The 20,957-nt window shown below is 36.2% G+C and overlaps 2 protein-coding genes across 5 annotated transcripts in view; one reads left to right on the forward strand and one right to left on the reverse strand.

Moving 5' to 3' along the window:
- The window catches only part of kdm2ba (lysine (K)-specific demethylase 2Ba), a 34,743-nt gene extending 27,737 nt beyond the window's left edge, over positions 1 to 7,006 (reverse strand). For 3 of the 4 annotated variants that reach the window (XM_056463360.1, XM_056463358.1, XM_056463356.1), the window contains exon 1: positions 2,661 to 3,106. In XM_056463360.1, the coding sequence (XP_056319335.1) occupies positions 2,661 to 2,717 (57 nt within the window). In that variant the 5' untranslated portion in view covers positions 2,718 to 3,106. Of the gene's footprint in view, positions 1 to 2,660; positions 3,107 to 6,912 lie in introns of those variants that run through there. The other variant, XM_056463357.1, reaches the window with a different exon arrangement.
- Positions 7,007 to 7,243: 237 nt separating this feature from the next.
- Positions 7,244 to 20,664, forward strand: orai1a (ORAI calcium release-activated calcium modulator 1a). Its single transcript, XM_056463364.1, has 2 exons — positions 7,244 to 7,532; positions 17,527 to 20,664. Exons 1-2 carry the CDS (start codon positions 7,419 to 7,421, stop codon positions 18,088 to 18,090), a joined length of 678 nt encoding a protein of 225 aa, XP_056319339.1. The 5' UTR covers positions 7,244 to 7,418; the 3' UTR covers positions 18,091 to 20,664.
- Positions 20,665 to 20,957: the final 293 nt, after the last annotated feature.

The following is a 20,957-nucleotide window of genomic DNA, read 5'->3' on the forward strand; positions in this document are numbered from 1 at the left end:
TAGAAAAGCATCATAAGAACAATGTTTAGTTGCTCAATGTATTACAACAGTGTTTTAAACGTCTAAACACTTAACTGATATAGTGTACAACCAAGCACATGTGGTCAGAACACAAACGGTATTGAAGGTAACGCAGGTAATGAAGAATTAAGCGTTTCTCCCAAAGAAAAGCCTGTTTTAGCAAAGCGCTAGCAGGCTTTTATCTCTGCTCACGCTCCACCTCTTTGTCCTTATTTGGTCACCCCAGGAGTGCGATGATGTGTGAACAAAATGTCGACGGTTGGCCACGCCTACTTATTACTTCTTTTGCACTCTTCAGAAACCTATGGGTTACGTCACGGACATTTTATTTTACAATCTCTGCTACAGACACTTACATTCAAATTTTATCACTCACCAAAAATTCTACGGCTTAGTCCCTGATTGTCACAGCGGAATCAACCACCAATTACTCTGGCATATGCTCATCACCATATACTCTGGCAGATGCCCTTCCAGCTGCAACCCAGCACTGGGAAACACTTATACACTCTTTCATTCACACACAAACCTTAATTCACTACAGCCACTTTTAGTTTTTCCAAATCACATAGAATGCTTGCCTTTGAACTGTGGGTAACCAGAGCTACATTCAAGCTATTAGCAATAAAATATTTGTTATTGTTGATGATATTAATGAATAATTTCAGCTGTAATTAATTTGATATTCCTTTCGTTGTGAAAGAATACATGTATTGAAAACAGGCAACATCTTTGCCATTGGAAGTTTGGCCAAATTTTGCCGCACTTTTAGACCAAAAACAAATTTAAACTGTTAGCATAATGTACCTTTTTGACTTTAAGATTACCCAAGAAAGGGGCCAAAAGTAGATTGGCTCTCCTATTGTCCCCCCACCACAAACACACACACTTTGCTTCTCCCCTCCCCCAGTCTTCAGCAGTCATATAGAAACTATTTTAAATATAAGGCAACCTATTAAACGTCACAGCAAAGATTAAGAGACTTTAAATGCATGTATGGTGTTGTTAGTAAGCACATCTGGCTCAGTCGTATGCACTTATGTTTGGGTATGCTAATTTACATACATTGCACACTCTACTAATACATTTCTAAAAAAAAGTCAAGACTTTGTTGGAAAACTGAATTAATTTGGAATGCTGGAATGTTGGAATGCTGAATAAAAATAAAATTCGGGCAGCACAGTGGCGCAGTGGGTAGCACAATCGCCTCACAGCAAGAAGGTCACTAGTTCGAGCCTCGTCTGGGCTATTTGGCATTTCTATGTGGAGTTTGCATGTTCTCCCCATCATCACGTGGGTTTTCTCCAGGTGCTTCGGTTTCCCTCACAGTCCAACGACATGTGCTGTAGGTGAACTGGGTAAGCTAAATTGGCCGTAGTGTATGTGTGTGGGTGTTTCCCAGTGATGGGTTGCAGCTGGAAGGGCATCCGCTGCGTAAAACATATGCTGGATAAGTTGGCGGTTCATTTCGCTGTGGCGACCCCTGATAAATAAAGGAACTAAGCCGACAAGAAAATGAAAGAACAAAATAAAATTCTACACTAAAAATAAAAATACACACTTAAAATCTACCAGTGTTGCCAGTTTTTTTTAATTGATGCATTTCACTGGAGCATTTGATCTATTTTATTAAGTATACTTGTATTTAATTAATTATATTTCACATACATTTTGTATGGTCAAAAAGACCATAAAACAAAACTTTAGTTAGAATTTTTTTTTCTATCTCTCCAAAATTCACAAAAAATTATTCTAAAAATAAATGTTATAAATATATTATACATTTCATAAATATATTATAAATAAATTTAGAATTTTTTTATTATTAATATTTTTTATTATTTATTTATTTTATTTATATCAAATATTATTTATTTATTATATTTAAATTATTTTTTTTAATTAATATTTATTTTAAACCAAGTTGAAAATAAATGTAACATAACCACAATACACCGGTCAAGAACAACATTTCAATATGCTACTAAGCTTGTTGAAACCATCCACAGATGGCTTTTTAAAACAGCTTCCCAGTCTACATCTACTCCACACTTAAAAACAACAAACACAAACTTCTGTTTCCCAGAAAACAAACCGAACACCAGTGCATTATGGGAAGTAAACTTAAGGGCAACACATGTCCAGTCATGCTGCTGCTCCAAGGAACTCCAGTCCTTCTTTAAAACTGTTTTTCCTTCCAAACAACCCAACACGTGTGTTAAAATCAGAGTACATCACAGCCTCAAAGGTCTACAAGCTACAACATTTACCTTCTCCCAACAAAAAACAACCATGATCCACATCCAAACACAAATCTAAACCAATGTGAAATCTGCCTTTCTAAAAAAACACATGAATGACTGATAGAAGAGGCTCAATGGACACAAACAATAAAGCAGAAGCTCACTGGTGATCCAACTCTTCCCTCTCTACGTTTCCTTCCCTTTACAGTCATATTACAAGTCCAACAAAACAAAAGCCAAATACAGCATCAAAGAAAGAGAAGGTAAAAAAGCGGATAGAGGCCAAGAAACACATGGCTCTCTTGAAAAGCATGGTGCTACTAGGAAGGGAACCTGAGAAGGCGGCTAATTGTTTGTGTGAGCTTGTATGTAAAGAGAAAGAGAAATCCTGCTGACCTGTTCGGCTGTGTCCGAATCGTAATCCTCATCGTCAGCGCTCAATGACATGGCCATGGCCGTCTGATCTCATAGCCAAGCAGACAAACACAACACAGACATGGCTACAAGCCCACAATAGCGCTCTTCCTTTCTTTATTCGTCTTCTTCTCGCTCCTGGTTCTCCCTCTCGCTCTCTTTTCCTGTCTGGAACGGGCAGCAGCACAGGCACACAGCAGCCTGCTAAATCTCATGCATATGCACCAGAAACAGAAGACGACGGGGGAGAGGGGGGCCTGGGCTCAGCCAATCACAGACCACCTGGCGTCCAGTTACAGGCTTTCCTACAAAGAGCACACATTTGTCTGGGTGGGAGATGGAGAGGGGGGAAGGGAGGCACTGCTGCACACAAAAGGACTACTGACTTTACTGTGCTAGAGCAAGGTCTCGCTCTGTGGGCGATTCAGAGGGTCTGATGTTGTCTTCCTCTTACAAGTACAGGAAGTTATCGGTTCAGCCGGGGCTTGATTGGTCTGGACTTATGTGTTGCTATGTTGCTTTCTGCATGCAAATCAAACAAGCTGAGATGCCCTTACAGTCAATGGGAATGACCATAATGTACGTCAAATGTAGAACATTTTGAAAGCCCTTTCTGCTTTATGGGAATCTGAGTTTGTGGCAGATTTGAAGTAGTAGGCTTTCTTCAAATCAAATTAATATAACCCCCATTGTGCTGAATAGCAAATTCGGGCATCCTCATTTGAACTATATTGTGCTCAAAGAGATTAGTGTGTTCAAAAATGATCATTTCTGCCATTATTTACTCACCCTTGACTTATTCCAATCTAATTTGAGCTTTTTTTCTTTTGTTGAAGACAAAAGAAGATATTTTGAAGAATGTTGGAAACCTGTAACCATTGACATTCTTAGTAGGGCTGCACAATATATCGTTTCAATATCAATATCGCAATGTGTGTATTCGCAATAGCCACATCAGAATCTCCAATGTGGAGTTTGATTATTATTGTTGATTAGCAATGAAGAATGTAGAGTGTTTACATTTTACATTACATTTGATTATTCAATAATAAAGGCAGGACAAATTAGCGGTATGCATGAGGTGGCGCTTCTCGCAATGGCGGATCGATCATATATCAATGTTGCAATTGTAAGGAGTATATCTTATACATCGTTGATGTATTTTTCCTTCTTCGTTTACAAAAATCATGATATATTGTGGATGGTTTTCTTGTGATATATCGCTGATATCGTGATTATCGTTATGGGGGGCAAAATATCATAATAGTATCGTATCGTATCGTATTACGGACTACTTATGTCTTACTACTTACTACTTATATCTGACTACTTATTTCGCTTTTATCTTTGCTCTATCTTATTTATTTATTTATTCTTGCAATTTCTTTGATTCAATCCACTACAAGATTATTCCAAGAAAAGTTAATAATTTTATTCCAAATAGAGCTCTTCAGCCGAAATTGTATTCATATCGCAATATAAATCGCAGCAAAATAAAATATCGCAATGTCAGATTTTTCCAATATGGTGTAGTTCAAATCCTTAGTACGAAAAGCAAATACTATGAAAGTCAATGGTTACAGGTTTCCAACATTCTTCAATATATCTTCTATTGTGTTCAACAGATGAAGGAAAAAAATCTAAATGGTTTGGAATAAATCAAGGGTGAGTAAATGATGCAATTTTTTATTACTGGGTGAACTCCTTTAAATGAAATATTAAAATATATTGTTTTATTCAGAACAACATAAAATATTAATCTGCAACATGAAAGGTTGTATTTCTTTATAGCAATCTATTATAATGGTTTAGATTCCAAAGGTTTGCTAAACTGAAATGATATCTAAGCAGACTTGATTGTTTAAGAATGTTTTTAGCATGATCCTGTATAGTTTTGTTCTTTAAAACTCATCCAGTAGTTGTCGCAGCAACAGGTTGGCAAACTGAAACCTGCTAGGGAGCAGGCTTATTTCAAATAAACAGGACTGGATTGTGTCATTTTAAGCGGAAGTGAAACTGAACAGTCAGAATTATTAGCCCCCCTTTGAATATTATTGTATTTTTATATATATATTTCCCAAATGATGTTTAACAGAGCAAGGAAATTTTCACAGTATGTCTGATAATATTTTTTCTTCTGGATAAAGTCCTATTTGTTTTATTCCGGCTAGAATAAAAGCAGTTTTTCATTTTTAAAAAAACATTTTAAGGTCAAAATTATTAGCCCCTTTAAACTATATATTTTTTCGATAATCTACAGAACAAACCATTGTTATACAATAACTTGCCCAATTACCCTAACCTGCCTAGTTAATCTAATTAACCTAGTTAAGCCTGTAAATGTCACTTTAAGCTGTATAGAAGTGTCTTGAAAAATATCTAGTCAAATATTATGTACTGTCATCATGGCAAAGATAAAATAATTCAGTTATTAGAAATTAGTTATTAAAATTATTATGTTTAGAAATGTGTTGAAAAAAAATCTTCTCTCCGTTAAACAGAAATTGGGGGGAAAAAATAAACAGGGGAGCTATTAATTCAGGGGGCATAATAATTCTGACTTCAACTGTATGTGCTAAGTGCTATATGTTCTTACAAGAGTACTGCATTAAATTGAGAAACAATTTTGTCAAATATTAAATAAAAATTATATATATATATATATATATATATATATATATATATATATATATATATATATATATATATATATATATATATATATATATATATATATATATATATAAACATAATTAAAAATAAAAGTAAAACTGTAAGGTAGTCTAAATTCTGAAATAAAGGTACAAAAACTTTAATACGGTGGTAACTTTTTTAAGGGGTTCAAAGAGGACATTTTTATACTTTTTAGTGATGCACACTTTAGGGACTAATATATCTTCTTTTGTTTCAGTTCATATTTATTTTGTTTAGGCAAATACTAACTACATTTTAGTTTTGTTTACATTAATGACCCTGACAGAAATGTAAATGACAGAAAATGCTTTCTTTTTTCAATCAAATCTTAGAAAACTTATACTTAATACTAGATTACTAATGTTCTAGTATTTTACTCAATATTTTATTCAATTTGAATTAAAACATGGTATAGTGTTTTTTTTTCATACCGATAAACTTCTGCCGAACCGGTTAATGTGACTTTTTTCAATTTTATACAGTTTCTTTTACAGCATCGATGTTGTAATGTAATCAAAATATAGTCAGTTAAATCAGCATTCATTTAGTTGTTCAAGCATAAAACGAGATGAAGAGCTGTTTACACGCACATGCCATCAGGATCAGCAGGCTAGGGTTGAAACTCCATTGAAAATACTGGAGTAAAATAAATGTTCATATTTTATAGACATGGCATAGGAAAATGTAATTTAATGCAGTACTTCTTGTACAATCTAAGACCTACTTTATAGTGTATATCCATCAGGCAGTGAAGACCGTTGATTTTTAAAGAAAACAGCGCTGTTTTTTTAACGGCATACAGTGCACTGGAAGCGTTTGACCCAGGTTACTGAAAAATTAAAAGTCCTTCTGCATACTTCTGCATATACCCTATTACAATCTTTACTGGCCAAAACAATGCTTCATTATTTTGTGCGTTATTTTATCTGTTCATTAAATATTTGCTTTCTTTTTTAAAAGGTAAAAGTTAACACTTTAATTATAAATTATATACATTTATAAATGGATCAAGTTACAGCTCAAAATAATAACCATACATTTAACCTAAATTGTACCAGCTAGCCCAAGTAATCTTGCAGTGTCACTTTCGACTTTCAAGCCAAGAGTGACATCATGTATTGTTTTGAAAACAGACTTTTACTACAATGTTACAAAAGTTGCAAGTATTCTGTGACTTAAGTCTTCTGATGATACAACTGATTCATGCTAACAACTCATGCTAAGAAGTGAGCTCCATTTTAAACTATTATAACAGTTACTTTCACTGAATTTGTTTCAAATACTATTTTTAAATGGTCCATTTTTATAACTAAGTTACAGTGACACTGATGTAACAATTGGGTCCATCCATGGTTTGGCATGTGGTTGTGATGGTCTTACTACAAATACCACATTAATAGTTATGATGGAAAGTCTGTTGTAAAGTTTAAAAACAAATATAGTTGAACAAAAACCTAAATTATTTAGGCTAACCGGTTGGGCTATAAACAAAAATAAAATTCAGTTAAATAAACAATCAAAGTTGAGGTAGAGATATTACCTTATTAAGTGATTTATCACAAAGGTTCCAAGCGCGAGTTTTGACCCATCTGTTAGAAAAACAAAATAACAATAAATACAAAAATAACTAAATATGACAAGGAATTGAGATTAATTAAGAATCCGGTTGGGCAGATTAACTATTGAGAAATTAAACTTGCAAACAAGAATGGGAGCAGCGCGTACAACATAACTATCAACTGCAGAAGAGCAAAAACAATTCCAGGACATGACAAATCCCGCGTGAAAAAAAGAGAATGTTTTGGACTACAAATCCTACAAACCGTCAGCAGCCCAGTGACCGTTAGCGGTGGATTGTGGGTAGCTTGTCTTGTAGTTTCTGGTGGTTCAACTGTAGCGCAAGGTATATGGGGTTAGTCATTTTGCAATCTGAGTGTGTGTCACATCGGTTTGAAGGGCTCCGGCAAACAAACGAACGATAATTAAGAAACTACCCTCTATTTAAAAAAGTTTCATAACTTTTAAACTAATACAGTTCCGAGGACAATGAGTTTGAACGAGCACTCGCTTCAAGCTCTGTCATGGAGAAAACTTTACTTGAGTCGAGCTAAACTTAAGGCGACCAGCAGAACCTCTGCTCTGCTCTCCGGCTTCGCTATGGTGAGTTGAGAACGTACTTTTGACATGTTGTTTAGAAAGAAAAAACTTACTTTATTTTGGAAGGCTGGCGAGTTTTCGGTGCTATAGCCTTGTAAACCGACGCATGACTTGTCTGTCACTTTGATGTGCAAACGACACCTGTCATGGATATAGAGTAATCACAGGGCTTAAGAGTTACCTTGTGTTAAAGCCTTTCTTTCACAAAGGTATCTGAAACTTTAGTTGCTGCTCTCTGTGGTGGGGATTTTCCCTCAGAGTCGAATAGTTTATTTAGCTAAAATTCAGTAAGACCCGTTGTTCCTTCCGTGGCTCTTTCTTCCTTTTACATTGTAATGCCAGTAGGGGGCGACAAGTATGTCGTGTGTATATTAGCAATAAAGCTACACACTTTCACTTTACAATAGGGTATATGCACACAGCTACTGTTTCTTTGCATACCGATAAACTTCCAGTGAACCAGTTGATGTGACTTTTTAAAATTTATTACTGTTTCTTGTACAGCATCGATGTTGTTATGTAATTAAAATAAAATCAGTTAAATAGACTTCAATATTCATTTAGTTGTTCAAGTATAAACCGAGATAAAACGTTTACACGCACGTGCCATCAGGATCAGCAGGCTAGCACTTGTATTGAAAATACTAGAGTAAAATAAATGTTCATATGTTAAAAACAGGGCGCGTAAAAATGTAATTTAATGCAGTGCTTCTTGTAGAGACTGAGACCAGCTTTAAATTGTATAACCATCAGACAGGGAAGATCGTTGATCTTTAAAGAAAACAGACCTTAAACGTGCCGATTTTGTAACTGCATACAGTTCACCGGAAGCGTTTGGCCCAGGTTACTGAATTATTAAAAGTCCTTATGCATACTTCTGCATATATACTATCAGAAGCTTAATCATTGTTTAAAGTTAACTAGCTCAACTCAAACTGAACAACTAGTTGTTAATGGCATATTCAAATTTATGCATGAATTGTCTCTTTATATACAATAAATCATAAAAAATGAGAATGTATCATAACGTGCGGAGTGAGGAGATTTCTCCCAATGTGTAAAGCGCTTTGGGGTGTAACGGATCACAGTTGATTTGTGATTTGTACGGATCAAAACCCACGGTTCTGAACACACATGACCCACAGATTAATACATTTTTTAATGGTAGATTAATCCAAAATTTGTAACGATCACAGAGAGATCGCCCCTCGCGTCATTCAAGTCACATGTATGAAACCATTTAGGCTTTCCTGTAAAATATAATGATGATGGAAGAAGTTGTGGTAGGTTATTCGGGATGTGGTGGGTTTATTAGGTAATTAAAGGTGTTTTCTGTCACTGCTTCTTTAGCCTGCATTAATGCATTCAGTGTAAACTGCATGATTAATCATTAAAACATCGGGATCTCAACAACCTTGCAAAATAAATTAGATTTAGTCTTTAGTCTTCTGAGTTAGTTATGAAGTTATAAACAGTCAAATTACACAGAAGTGCTGGGATAACAGATTACAGTTTAGATAAAATGATGTTTATGGTAAAGAATAAAATCACCTTCATATGCATTTAACTTGACTCAAAAAGGAAAGTTGTGGGCAGCAATTAACAACCAGACATCATTTTTTTAAATAAAAGTACAGGTTCTAAGTTCTGTCTATTAAAACCAAAAGTTTCTTGCAGCACTGTTTTTGTTAAAAATGGAAAGCAAATTGCATTTGTGTCCTCCACTTTTTGTCTGATCCGAAAAATGGTCTGATCCGTGAATAAAAAACCATAAGGTAATCTGAACCGTGATGCGTTACACCACTAGTGTCCAGAAAAGCGCTATATTAATGTAAGGAATTATTATTATTATTATTATTATTATTATTATTATTATTATTATTATTATTAACGTAATAAACTTAAATAAACTTTTTTTTTATTCTACCGAATACAAAATAAAATATATTAAGGACTGTTGACATTGAACTTAGGGCTGCATTGGAAAAATCTGATATGGCAATATTTTATTTTTCTGCAATAGATATTGAGATATGAATACAGTTTCACAGAATAGTTTGAATAGCACAATTTGATGATTTTCTGGGTAGTCTAACAGTTTTCTGGTACAGAAAATGAATAATTACAATGCAAAAAAATGCTTATTTTCCTTCACTTAGTTCTCTCTCGTTTCTAGTCCAAGTATCAAAATCTTCTTAGATCAAGTAAACATATTGTTTGGTTATCAACTTCGGAAAAAATAAGTCAAAATTAAGGGTTTTTCTTAATGAATTTTTTTTTAATTATCTGCCAGTGTGGAAAGTAAAAAAAGTTTTCACTTTGAAATGTAGATATTTGGACTATAAACATGCAAAAATCTGCCACATGGTGCTGGAAAAGGAGCAGGATAAAACAAGAAGATGCCACACTGATAAAATGAATCGTTGCTCCATATTTCAAATTTGTATACAGAAAGGTCATGTTTTTTTCTTCTATTGGTCTCTCATGCATAAATGTGACATGACATCGCAGGTCACAGAGCTTTGGAATGCAGTGACATGCGAAACTTCTGGTCTGCAGCATTCACATCCATATGAATAAAAGTCTATGGGGCGAAAAGTGGTGTGTAACCACTGCTCGAAAGTGCCATTTATTAAATAATTGTACCAAGTAGCTACATTTATTTAGTTTAAATTGATATCTTGAAAGATATGTGCAAAATATCTCCAGAAACAGTTTACAAGCTCATAGAATCCTACATTTACGCCTATGGAAAGCTCTGTTTTTACTATATATTGTAAAAAAAAAAAACAAGGACGTAGTGTCTGTGATGTAATTCGTAGCTTTCTAAAGAGCGAAACTGAAGATACAAGTGCTTGGAGCCAACTGTCAACATCTTGTCAGTGCATCACTCCTGGGTAACCCAAAATGGGCAAAGAGGCAGAGTGTGGGCAGAGCTAGAGATGGCTGGTTGCATTTTCCTTAGATGGGTTTTTATTTGGGTGAAATGTTTCATTAAATGTGACTCTGACCACATGTGCTTCATTGTATACTATGTACTACTATGTTGTATACTTCATTGTACCAAATCTAAATAAAACATTTGTGCAAATTGAGGAGTGGAGAAGATGTTCAGGTTAGGAGGGATTGAGCTATCTCTCCATAACTGCACTTGAGTCATGAGTTGTGGATTAAATATAGGCTAAATTATGATTTTACCAGACAAATTGGACTGACAGATGTATGAAAACAATTAATATCAACTTTGTTGTTTTACTTTTTTCACTAGAAAAATCACAGATTGATTTGACACAATGCATAATCACTTATACTTAGCAGTCTACATATGTTTGTTGCCTAATTAGAAACATACATAGAAAATGTCACAAATTCAGGTTAAACTAACAAAATATACATTTAAACAAACGCTTTACCTCTTTGATGTGCTAATAACATATCATCTGAAATGTTGAGACCAATCAAACGTAAAGAAAACATCTTAGCATCGTTTTCTATTTGCCGTAGACAGACACTTAATGGAACAATGTTTTCAACTTTTATAAACATGGACTGCGTCCGAATGACAATGTGAAAAAAGAAAAGATTTTTTGAAATTGTTGCAAATTTATTAAAAATAAAAAACCTAAAAAATCACATGTACATAAGTATTCACAGCCTTTGCCGTGAAGCTCCAAATTGAGCTCAGATACATTCTGTTTCCACTGATTATTCATGAGATGTTCCAGCAGCTTAATTGGAGTTTACCTGTGGTAAATTCAGTTGATTGGACATAATTGGAAAAGGCATACACCTGTCTATATAAGGTCCCAGGGTTGACAGTGCATGTCAAAGCACAAACCAAGCATGAAGACAAAGGAATTGTCTGTAGACCTCTGAGACAGGATTGTCTTGAGGCACAAGGCTGGGGAAGATTACAGAAAAAAATCTGCTGCTCTGAAAGTTCCAATGAGCACAGTGGCCTCCATCATCTATAAGTGCAAGATGTTTGGAACCACCAGGACTCTTCCGAGGGCTGGCCGGCCATCTAAGCTGAGTGATCGGGGAAGAAGGTCCATAGTCTAGGAGGTGATCAATAACCTGATGGTCAATCTGTCTGAGCTCCAGCGTTCTTCTGTGGAGAGAGGAGAATATAAGCTGATGGAGCTTGAGAGGTACTGCAAAGAGGAATGAGCAAAAATTCCCAAAGACAGGTGTGCCAAGCTTGTGGCATCCTATTAAAAAAGACTTGAGGCTGTAATTACTGCCAAAGGAACATCAACAAAGTATTTAGCAAAGGCTGTGAATACGTATGTACGTGTGATTTTTGAGGATTTTTATTTTTAATAAATTTGCAAAAATTATTTTTTCACATTGTCATTATGGGGTATTGTGTGTAGAATTTTTGAGCAAATAAATGAATAAGGCTGTAACATTAAAAAATATGGGAAAAGTAAAGCGCTATGAATACTTCCTGGATGCACTGTATGAGATAATCGTCATCGACCAATGGTAGAACTCAAAACAAACCCCAAAATTTTGGATTTTGTTCAAAATGACGTCCTTTCGGTTTGTTCTTCAATTTAATTTGAAGTACCAGGGCCTTTTATAGTGCAGCTATAGATTTTGTGCAAAATCTCGACGTTTCATTTAGCAGGCATAGCCAATGAATAAGTGCATCACAGCAGAGGTTAAATCTTGGTCTAGTGTGTTTTAAAGGCCTTCAGTGAAAAAATACAGCAAGTTCAGGTTTGTTCACCTAAAATACTTGCTTTAAAACTCAGTTTAGTATGTTACAATACATTTATGCCGAAATAATTAAATTACTAGTGTAATTGTTATTATAGTACAACATAGTGAAATTGGCGTCGATCACCAATAATTCGTTTTTTTTTTTTAAAAGCATCTTCAAATTTTGGTAGGAGGTTTTGCATTATTTATTATGACTGAAAATATTTGCAATAGCTGAGTTAATTATAACATTATGACAACTGCTGTAGTCATGGTGAATGTTTGCAAGGGCCCCAATCATTTCTGTCTCAAGTTTCCGTTAACTGGAAGATGTTTTGCATGACATCATGGCAACAGGAAGTGTGCTTCCTTTGACTTTGTTGTGTTAAGTAAACTGATAAAAGTGTTCAATTTAAATGTGAAACAGAATCATGGCTTAAGTATGTCTCTTGTACATTAATTTATTTTCAGCGATGGATGTAAAATTAACTGATAAACTTTAGCATGATGACTTTCATAAATGAGCTATGTATTGTAAACGAAGTAGTATACAAATCAGATTTTATCAAGAGCTTGAAATATGATTGTTGTGTGTGTGTTTTCTTTCTCAATGCACAAAAACTGATTTTGTTTTAGTACAACACAACAAAAAATGTATCAATTATTGAAAGGGAAACTTCCTTGGTTAAATATTGAAATGAAGATGTTATGCAACATGTTCCTGTTGGGACAGATGAGTTTACTTTGAATTTGACTCAGCTTTTAATTTCAACATCAAACGATTTGGAAATCATTGTCTCCTCTCCTTTTAAAATTCAAAAAGTTTATTCATTGGATTGATGTGACCGTTTACCTTCTAAACAGACTTAGAACCCTTATGAGAACCAGAAATTCTATATATAAATTTCATGCTTTTATATTTGATGCTTGAGGTTAAGCTTTCTCAGGAAATGAGCTCAGTGTGAATGGCATGAGGACACTGCATTTCATAAATATCTCTCTTAGGATCAGTGTGAACATGCAACATAATTACACACGCCAGAGTTTTATTATTTAGTTCTACAACCTATCGCTGACTTTCAAACTCATTTTCATAACTGTGGCTACGTGTAACTTGCTGCATGGGCTGTTGCAGGCCTCATTCAGAATGACTTGTGATCAATGCTGTGTTTATAAAAGCATTACCTTAACAGTTTTATATTTTAATCAGAATTGACAAGTGAACATATTGTCCATTATTGACCTTATTCTTCAAAGCGGAGGTGCACTCGTTTTTGCGATTGTTTTAGAACTTCCGATTCAGTTCCTTATGGGAGAAATGACAAGGGATAATAAACGTCAGAAAACGTTCAAACTAATTGCTCGACAAACAAGTGTTTGCATGACTATACAGAAAAAATAGAATAATAATATAAGAAAATATCAGTTTGCAACCTGAAAAATGAACGGAAGTGAATGAGACCGGAAGTCTCAAGCAAAAAGAATCAAATGGCTGCGCCCGCTCGTACGCGGAGAATACGGTGAATAACAACGCCAGTAAAGTTATGTGTATATTGACACTTTCAGAATATTTCTTCTTCTTTTTCAATTCAATTTAAATGATCTAATGCAAAAAAATTCCTGAAACTTGTGATTCTGTTTCATTTCATATAGTCTGACTAAATTTATAAAACCGAGTTTTATTTAATCCTTTTTACTTGGATTAGATCATTTTTATTCATTGCATTTAAATCCAGACAAACACAATGGAAACAACATGTCTGTCCATGTAGCAGGGCTACTAAAGCTATGTACAATTTTTGTTACTTAAAAAGTGTTAACTGGTGGCGGAAATACACGCACACGTATAACAACAAACCTAAAAACACACAACAAACTCCACATTTGAGCTAAAATGAAAATTGCAAATCAAATAATTAAAAGTAACTGTTTCTCAGCGATTAAAAAAAACTGCAATAAAATATTTTTAATCCTTTTTGGATTCCAGAAACAACACTGTCAATGGTTTCCCAGTTTACTTGCATTAAATTCAATTTATTATTTTTTTAATGCTCTTTAATGCGTTTTTTGCTACCTGGTAACAGAAATGAAGATATTTTAAATCATATCTTAGAGATTGCTTTGCCTGCATTGAAAATAAGTTCACAAAAAAACAACAACAAAAAAACAATGATGCTTTAAAACATTCATCAAGAAGTCAAAATGTAAATCCATATGAATGAAGAAGAAAAAAATGCTGTGTCTCCCGAATAAACATGTTTGCTTTATTATGTAAATACATTTATTTTTGTCTTTTATTTGCATAAGCATTGATCAACACCCTGAACAGAAGCTCAGTCATACGAGTTTGGCACATGCTTCTTTGGTTCCTGTAGACCAGGATTCCTGCCTGAAGTGTCCTGGAAAGTTTAGCTTTAACCACAATTAGACACACCTGAACCAGCTAATCAAGCCGTGGTCACACTGCAATTTTCGCCCCTTACTCTTCCATTCATATGTATGCGAATGCGGATGACTGGAAACGCAAGCTTGTGCGACAAGTTTCGCATGTTGCTGCATTTGAAAGTTCAAGATCTGACCTGTGAAATCGCATCACATGGTCACATGAGACCAATAGAAGATCAAAATGTGACCTCTCTATACAGAAATGTAAAATATAGAGCAATCGCTAACTTTTTAAATGTCTAATCATCTTGTTTAATCCCGTCCCTTTTCACAGCGCCGTACAACAGAATTTCGCAAGCACAAACTCTAGTGTGACTGTGGCTTTACTAGTCATACTAGAACAGGTATGGGCAAACTCTGTCCAGGAGGGCCGTGTCCTGAGTTTTGCTCCCAACAGTAATCATACACACCTGAACCTGTTAATCACTAGCTGCGTTTGAATTCACCTACTACTCAGTAGGTACTGCATTTTAATTTTCAACTCGACTGTTAGTAAAGTATGTTCTATAGTATGAATGTGAGCAGTATAGGGTTGTTACGAATCTGGAACTCGGTACCAATCAATACTGAAGTTTTAATAACGTCCATTTCCTGCTAACTTGTTACTGAGCACGTTCTTAAAGAGTCACGAAACACCAACACAGCATTTTTTGAGCTGTTGACAGTCATAAATGTGTCTCATGCTGCTAAAAACACTATTAGGACACATATATTTCACAAAAAAGTGAAAATTGGTTGTTTTTGCGTTACTTCGAGCAAATTCGTTCTTCAAATTTTTGAAGCTGCGTCACGATGATCAGATACTTGCGTGTATTCCAGCGTGGAGAGTGGACCTGCGAGTACATCGTGACGTCTCTTAGCGTGCAGCATTAATTCATGAGAAAGACTTGGTTCAAACCACATACTCTATTGTGTATGCGGTGCAACTTCATTAATATGCATGATAGCTTTGAAGACTTTTTTTTACCTGTTACAGTGTTCAGACGACAGAGAGACGCAACGTTGTGTTGCCAAAACAAGTGGAAGAAGAAGAATTGTTTGAAGAATTGTTCGTCAGGTCGTCAGTGTTGCGTTTTTAAATGTGCTGCATTGTAGGTTTTGTTTTTATTTCCTCACTATGAGAGCACAGCTGGACTCACGTGTGGATTACAGTGCATGCGACACGGTTGTAAGGAACATTTATACCCAAGAGCTTTTCGCATCTGGAAATGATGAAATCTGGATTTGCCGCTGGTCTCCTTTTAATAAAGACGCGGCTCCAGTTGGTGTTGATTGTCTTGTCTCTACACATTTGGTAAATAAGCGATCAGTGGTCTTTGTTTGTTCAGATGGCAAAGTTAGTTTGTATTGTCAGGAGTACTCTTTCGGTTTTTAAATATGATTGAGTTACTAAGTTTACAGTACGTTAATATCCCTACAATATTATGGACTGAAATATCCGCTGTAAATGCTGCTCTCCGAGTGTAAACACCATCGTGTAGAATTTTTGCCGCATTTTGTGACAGGATAGTCTATACGCACATGGCTTTCTGATGCTACCTACCGAGTGCATCTAAGTTACCAAGAAATGCGGAGGCTTTTTTTCTCTTAAACGACGTGCGGTATCAAACATTCCATTAAAACTGCAGACTTCCTCGTACAGCAATTCCTCGTATGCAATATCTGGTTTGTCACGGGGGCATGCATGAAATGTTCCTGAATGAAAGTGAAAGTGCCAAACTGCAGGTAAAGTCGACAAATTAATGATTTGGCAAATAATTTGATTACTAATGTCCATGTAAACACAGTCACTGTCTTCCTCCCCTGCGTCTGTGTGTTTGTTTAGCCTCTGTGAAAATCAGCGCATGCCCAAACGGAAAGTCCCATTTTTATCCAAAACCTTCCCTCTTTCCCTCCCCCAACACTCCCACCGAAACAGGCCTAGACACACCCACTTTCCTGACTTTTTCCAAACTAGAGGTGTGAGAACACCCTGCTGAAACAGGGGGTTTTGTGGCCCTTTAAACAGCGCTAATTAGCTGTTGTGTTCATGTGCTAAACAGAAATGACTGTGATTGGCCGGGAAGGTCATTAGTTCACAGAACTCGCTGCTGTTTACTGAGTGTAACCACACATACAGGACACTGAAGCATTTCAAAGTCATGTCGATCAGCTGGTTTGTCTATAATTGGACATACGAGTGATCTGCTGGTGAATCGCGGCTATAAAACGCTCCAGTGTCTCGGTTTAAGAACGTGCTCAGTAGCACTCAAATGTTAGCGGGCAATGGACGTTTTGAAAATTTCAGTATTGATTGGTATGGAATTCCAGTATCGTGCAACCCTAGAGCAGTAAGAATGGAACTCGGACGTACTTCATCTGCCATTTTGTCATGATCACATGACCTACCAGTGTCGGTTGCATCGCTTCACTACTATTTATGAATTCTCTTGTATAGCATAATGGGATAGCGTAGCATCTGTCAGATGCGCACTTCAGAATCTCACAGAAATTAGTAAGCCACCGGGTACTTCTTGCATACTGTTTTTTTTTTTTTATTCGGTGAATTCCGACATACTACTTGGCTCGCATACTGTTTTTACCTTACAATAAATTATGGAAGTATGCGATTTCAGAAGCAACACCTGTCTTCAAGATCACTAGAAAGCTACAGGCAGATGTGTTTGATTAGGCTTGGAGATAAACTTTGTAGGACACTGACCCTCTCCTGTACTAGAGGCTTCCAGGTAGGTGTGTTGATGAGTTGGAGCTAAACTCTGCAGGACAGTGGTTTGGGCACCCCGGCTGTAGACTATCAAACATACAGCATGACATGCAATAATGAAGCCCACTAATGTGTTTTCAGGTGGCAATGGTGGAGGTCCAGCTGGAGGAAGACCATCATTACCCTCCTGGCTTACTGATCGCTTTTAGCGCCTGCACAACAGTGCTAGTGGCCGTCCACCTCTTTGCCTTGATGATCAGCACATGCATCCTGCCAAACCTGGAGGCTGTGAGCAATGTCCACAACCTTAACTCCATCAAAGAGTCACCACACGAGCGCATGCACCGCCACATCGAGCTAGCCTGGGCCTTCTCTACCGTCATAGGCACACTCCTCTTCCTTGCAGAGGTGGTCCTTCTCTGCTGGGTGAAGTTCCTCCCTCTCAGCAAAACACCTCCGACGACGCATAACAATGTGACTCAAGCTCCAGGAATAAGTGAAGGGGAAGCTGCAGCCATCGCCTCTACCACCATCATGGTGCCCTTTGCCTTGGTGTTTATCGTTTTCGCTGTGCATTTTTACCGCTCGCTGGTCAGCCACAAAACAGAGCGGCAGCACGAGGAGTTGGAGGTTCTGGCCAAAATCACACAGATGCAAAACCAACTGGATCACAGGGGAGACGCCTCTTCAACACATTTTGCTTAGTACACATGCACTTGTTCTCACTTTCTCAAGAGATGGAGGGACTGTTGTCACCGATGAATAGACATTAGATGGTGGGATCAGGGATTCTGCAATATGATGGTATTACAATAGCGTGATGCCTTTTGCTTTTCTCTTTTTGTTTATTTTTTATTATCTGTGTGCGTTAATAGACAAACCTTGATATCGTTTGTGTGACCATGTAATGTGAAACTCCAACATCTGTTCGCTCACAAATGAGAAAGATGGTTTGTAGAAATGGTTTTATTACAAATACAAATAATTTGGATGTAAAATAATAGGAGGTTTTATGTTGGGTGGTTATATGAACTCAGTTCTAGGAAATAGCCACCAAGACTTTTTCCCTGTGAACTAATTTCCCCTGTAACATTTAGATTATGTTAGCCAGGCAGCGTGGTTATGCAATCGAAAGAAAGCGCAAAAAGTGCCACAGACAAAGGCAACTATTAAATCTTGTCAAAACTACCTTTTTAATCGAGTAACACTGTAAAAAACTCTGCTGGTGGTGTTTCAAATGTATTTGGCCAATCAGTGGACACTCATATGACTGTAGTTCCTATTGTGCTGAGTTAAACCCCGCTTTGAAGAAATTAAGTTCCCCCAACTGGCATTCCTAGAACTTGAATCGTATCTGCAGTTTAAACACACCAAATTGCGCTAAAAGTTGTAGGAATTGTAAAAAGGTGCAAACGTCCCTAATGGTAACACTTAAGGTCCCCTATGTTAATGTTGTGGCTTGTTTCCACTGAGTGGTACAGCTCAGTATGGTACACATTTATTTCCGATTGTACCAAAAATAGTCGGCGCCAGTGGTGTAGTGGTTAGTACGTCGACACATGCAGTCCGGTGCTCAAGGCGACCTGAGTTCGATTCCCGCCTCGTAGTCCTATGCCGATCCTTCCCCTCTCTCTGCTCCCCATGCTTTACTGTCAATACTCTCTATTGTCCTATCCAATAAAGGTGAAAACCTTGAAAAAAAAAAGTACCAAAAATAGTAAACCTTTCCGTACTAATTTTGTGGGACCCTTCATAAGGTTCATGAAGTTTGCACTGTGCGCTCGCGGTTTTTACAATTTTTGGTGCATTAATCTAGTTAATAATATTATTCTAAAGGTCATTCTACGCACTCATTAAATAATTACTTTGTATAGCTTTGTTTTACATTTCAGTGCGTGACACAATCCTCTATCTCCACCCTTTTATCCCACAGTCAATCACATTACGTCATTAGTTAGACGACCACTCAGTTATTTAGTACTCTTTGTAAGGTACCTAGCACAACAGTATGACATGCTTACAATGTGTCTACATTTAATATAAAGAACTTGAGTTTGCAAAAGATACAATATGTGAATGGCCCATATTACTTTTTTGAAGGAGAAAGATGTTGAACGCTACTTTCTGGCATACATCATGCTTATCAATTAAGGTTAGGGTTGGCAGTGGAAACGCAAGCCTGATCAGGTTGGCTAGTACTGAAATGAACTGTACTTTACTATACTGTAGCGTACTGCTCTGTGGAAATGAGGCATTCGATTATATATTAGTTACATAAACCAGCACTGAAAACTTTCTAAAGCTTATACAAAAACGTTAGTTCTAGGTCTGCAACTAATAAATATTTTCATCTTCGTTGAATTATTCCTCAGTTAAAATTGGATAAACATGTGAATACTGCTATAATACTGCTGTTATACAAACTTTGTATACAATTAACTTTGTATACTTGCTGTTAGGCCAAATATTTACATCCAAATGCGCAGTAAACCTGTGTTCAGTATTATGATTATAGATTGAGGGGGCATTTAAGAGACATTTTTTAAAATAAAAGTGTATAGTTTTTTGTTTGGTCCTTCATGTACATGACAATATTTCAGATGCCTGAAAATGCAAATTTGTGTGACGTTTTCTAAGTGCAGGTGTTATGTAACGTACCATTATCATCTCCATGTAGACTTCACAAATGTGAAACAGGCGACGTCATGTGCATGTGTGTTACATGTTCAGGCTATAAGTCTATGAGCTGGTACTTGAGAACTGGGAGTGACAACTGTGTTTCTTAAAGCGACATGCAGAAATACAGAGAAAACAAGCAGATCTGTGTGATCAGGGAGTGCATGGACAATCTTGGCTTAATTTAAAATGGCTGATTTTAAGTGCACATAGTAGATAATTATTATTCTTTTAAATAAAGATTTGTACAAATAGTACATCTAGGCTTTTTAAAACTTACTTTTAAACTCACTGTATTTTTGCAGGAATTATTTAGTGATTTATCCTAATTGTACAGGTCTACCATTTAGGTAAGCCTTACGAAGGTATATGCAGTGAGATGTTGCTTTTCTGAGTCCAGTCTTTCTCTTGGCTGAGGCTACAAACAGCTCAAAATGAATATTATAAATATTGAATATTTTCTTTTTCTTTGTTCTGCATGTTTTGATTGTGTGAAGACGCAATGTGGAGTGATTATTCTTTAATGCAGTGTTTCCCAACCCTGTTCCTGGAGGCACACCAACAGTACATCTTTTGGATGTCTCCCTTATCTGACCCATTCATTTCAGGTTTTGGAGTCTCTTCTAATGTTCTGATAAGTTGATTCAGGTGTGCATCTTCAGGAGGAGGTTTAAAATGTGTACTATTGGTGTGCCTTCAGGAACAGGGTTGGGAAACACTGCTTTAATATATTTTTTTTTATCTTGTTTACGATCCTGTATTGTCTTTTAAATGTTTTCGCACAACTGTAAACATTAACCTTGTCCATCCATATTTTGTAAGATATTTGGATGTCTGAAATTATTGTCTGAATTATTTTTATTATATGTTTTTGTGCTCTTTCGTGAGAGAATTTC

Source organism: Danio aesculapii, chromosome 8 (assembly GCF_903798145.1).
Source record: "Danio aesculapii chromosome 8, fDanAes4.1, whole genome shotgun sequence".
Lineage (NCBI taxonomy): Eukaryota > Metazoa > Chordata > Actinopteri > Cypriniformes > Danionidae > Danio > Danio aesculapii.

What these genes read in the sequence shown, in the direction of transcription:
- orai1a (XM_056463364.1), top strand. Translation starts at nt 7,419, where the DNA reads ATGAGTTTGAACGAGCACTCGCTTCAAGCTCTGTCATGGAGAAAACTT. An exon ending in TGCTCTCCGGCTTCGCTATG is followed by an intron (nt 7,533 to 17,526) that starts GTGAGTTGAGAA and finishes ATGTGTTTTCAG; the next exon opens with GTGGCAATGGTGGAGGTCCA.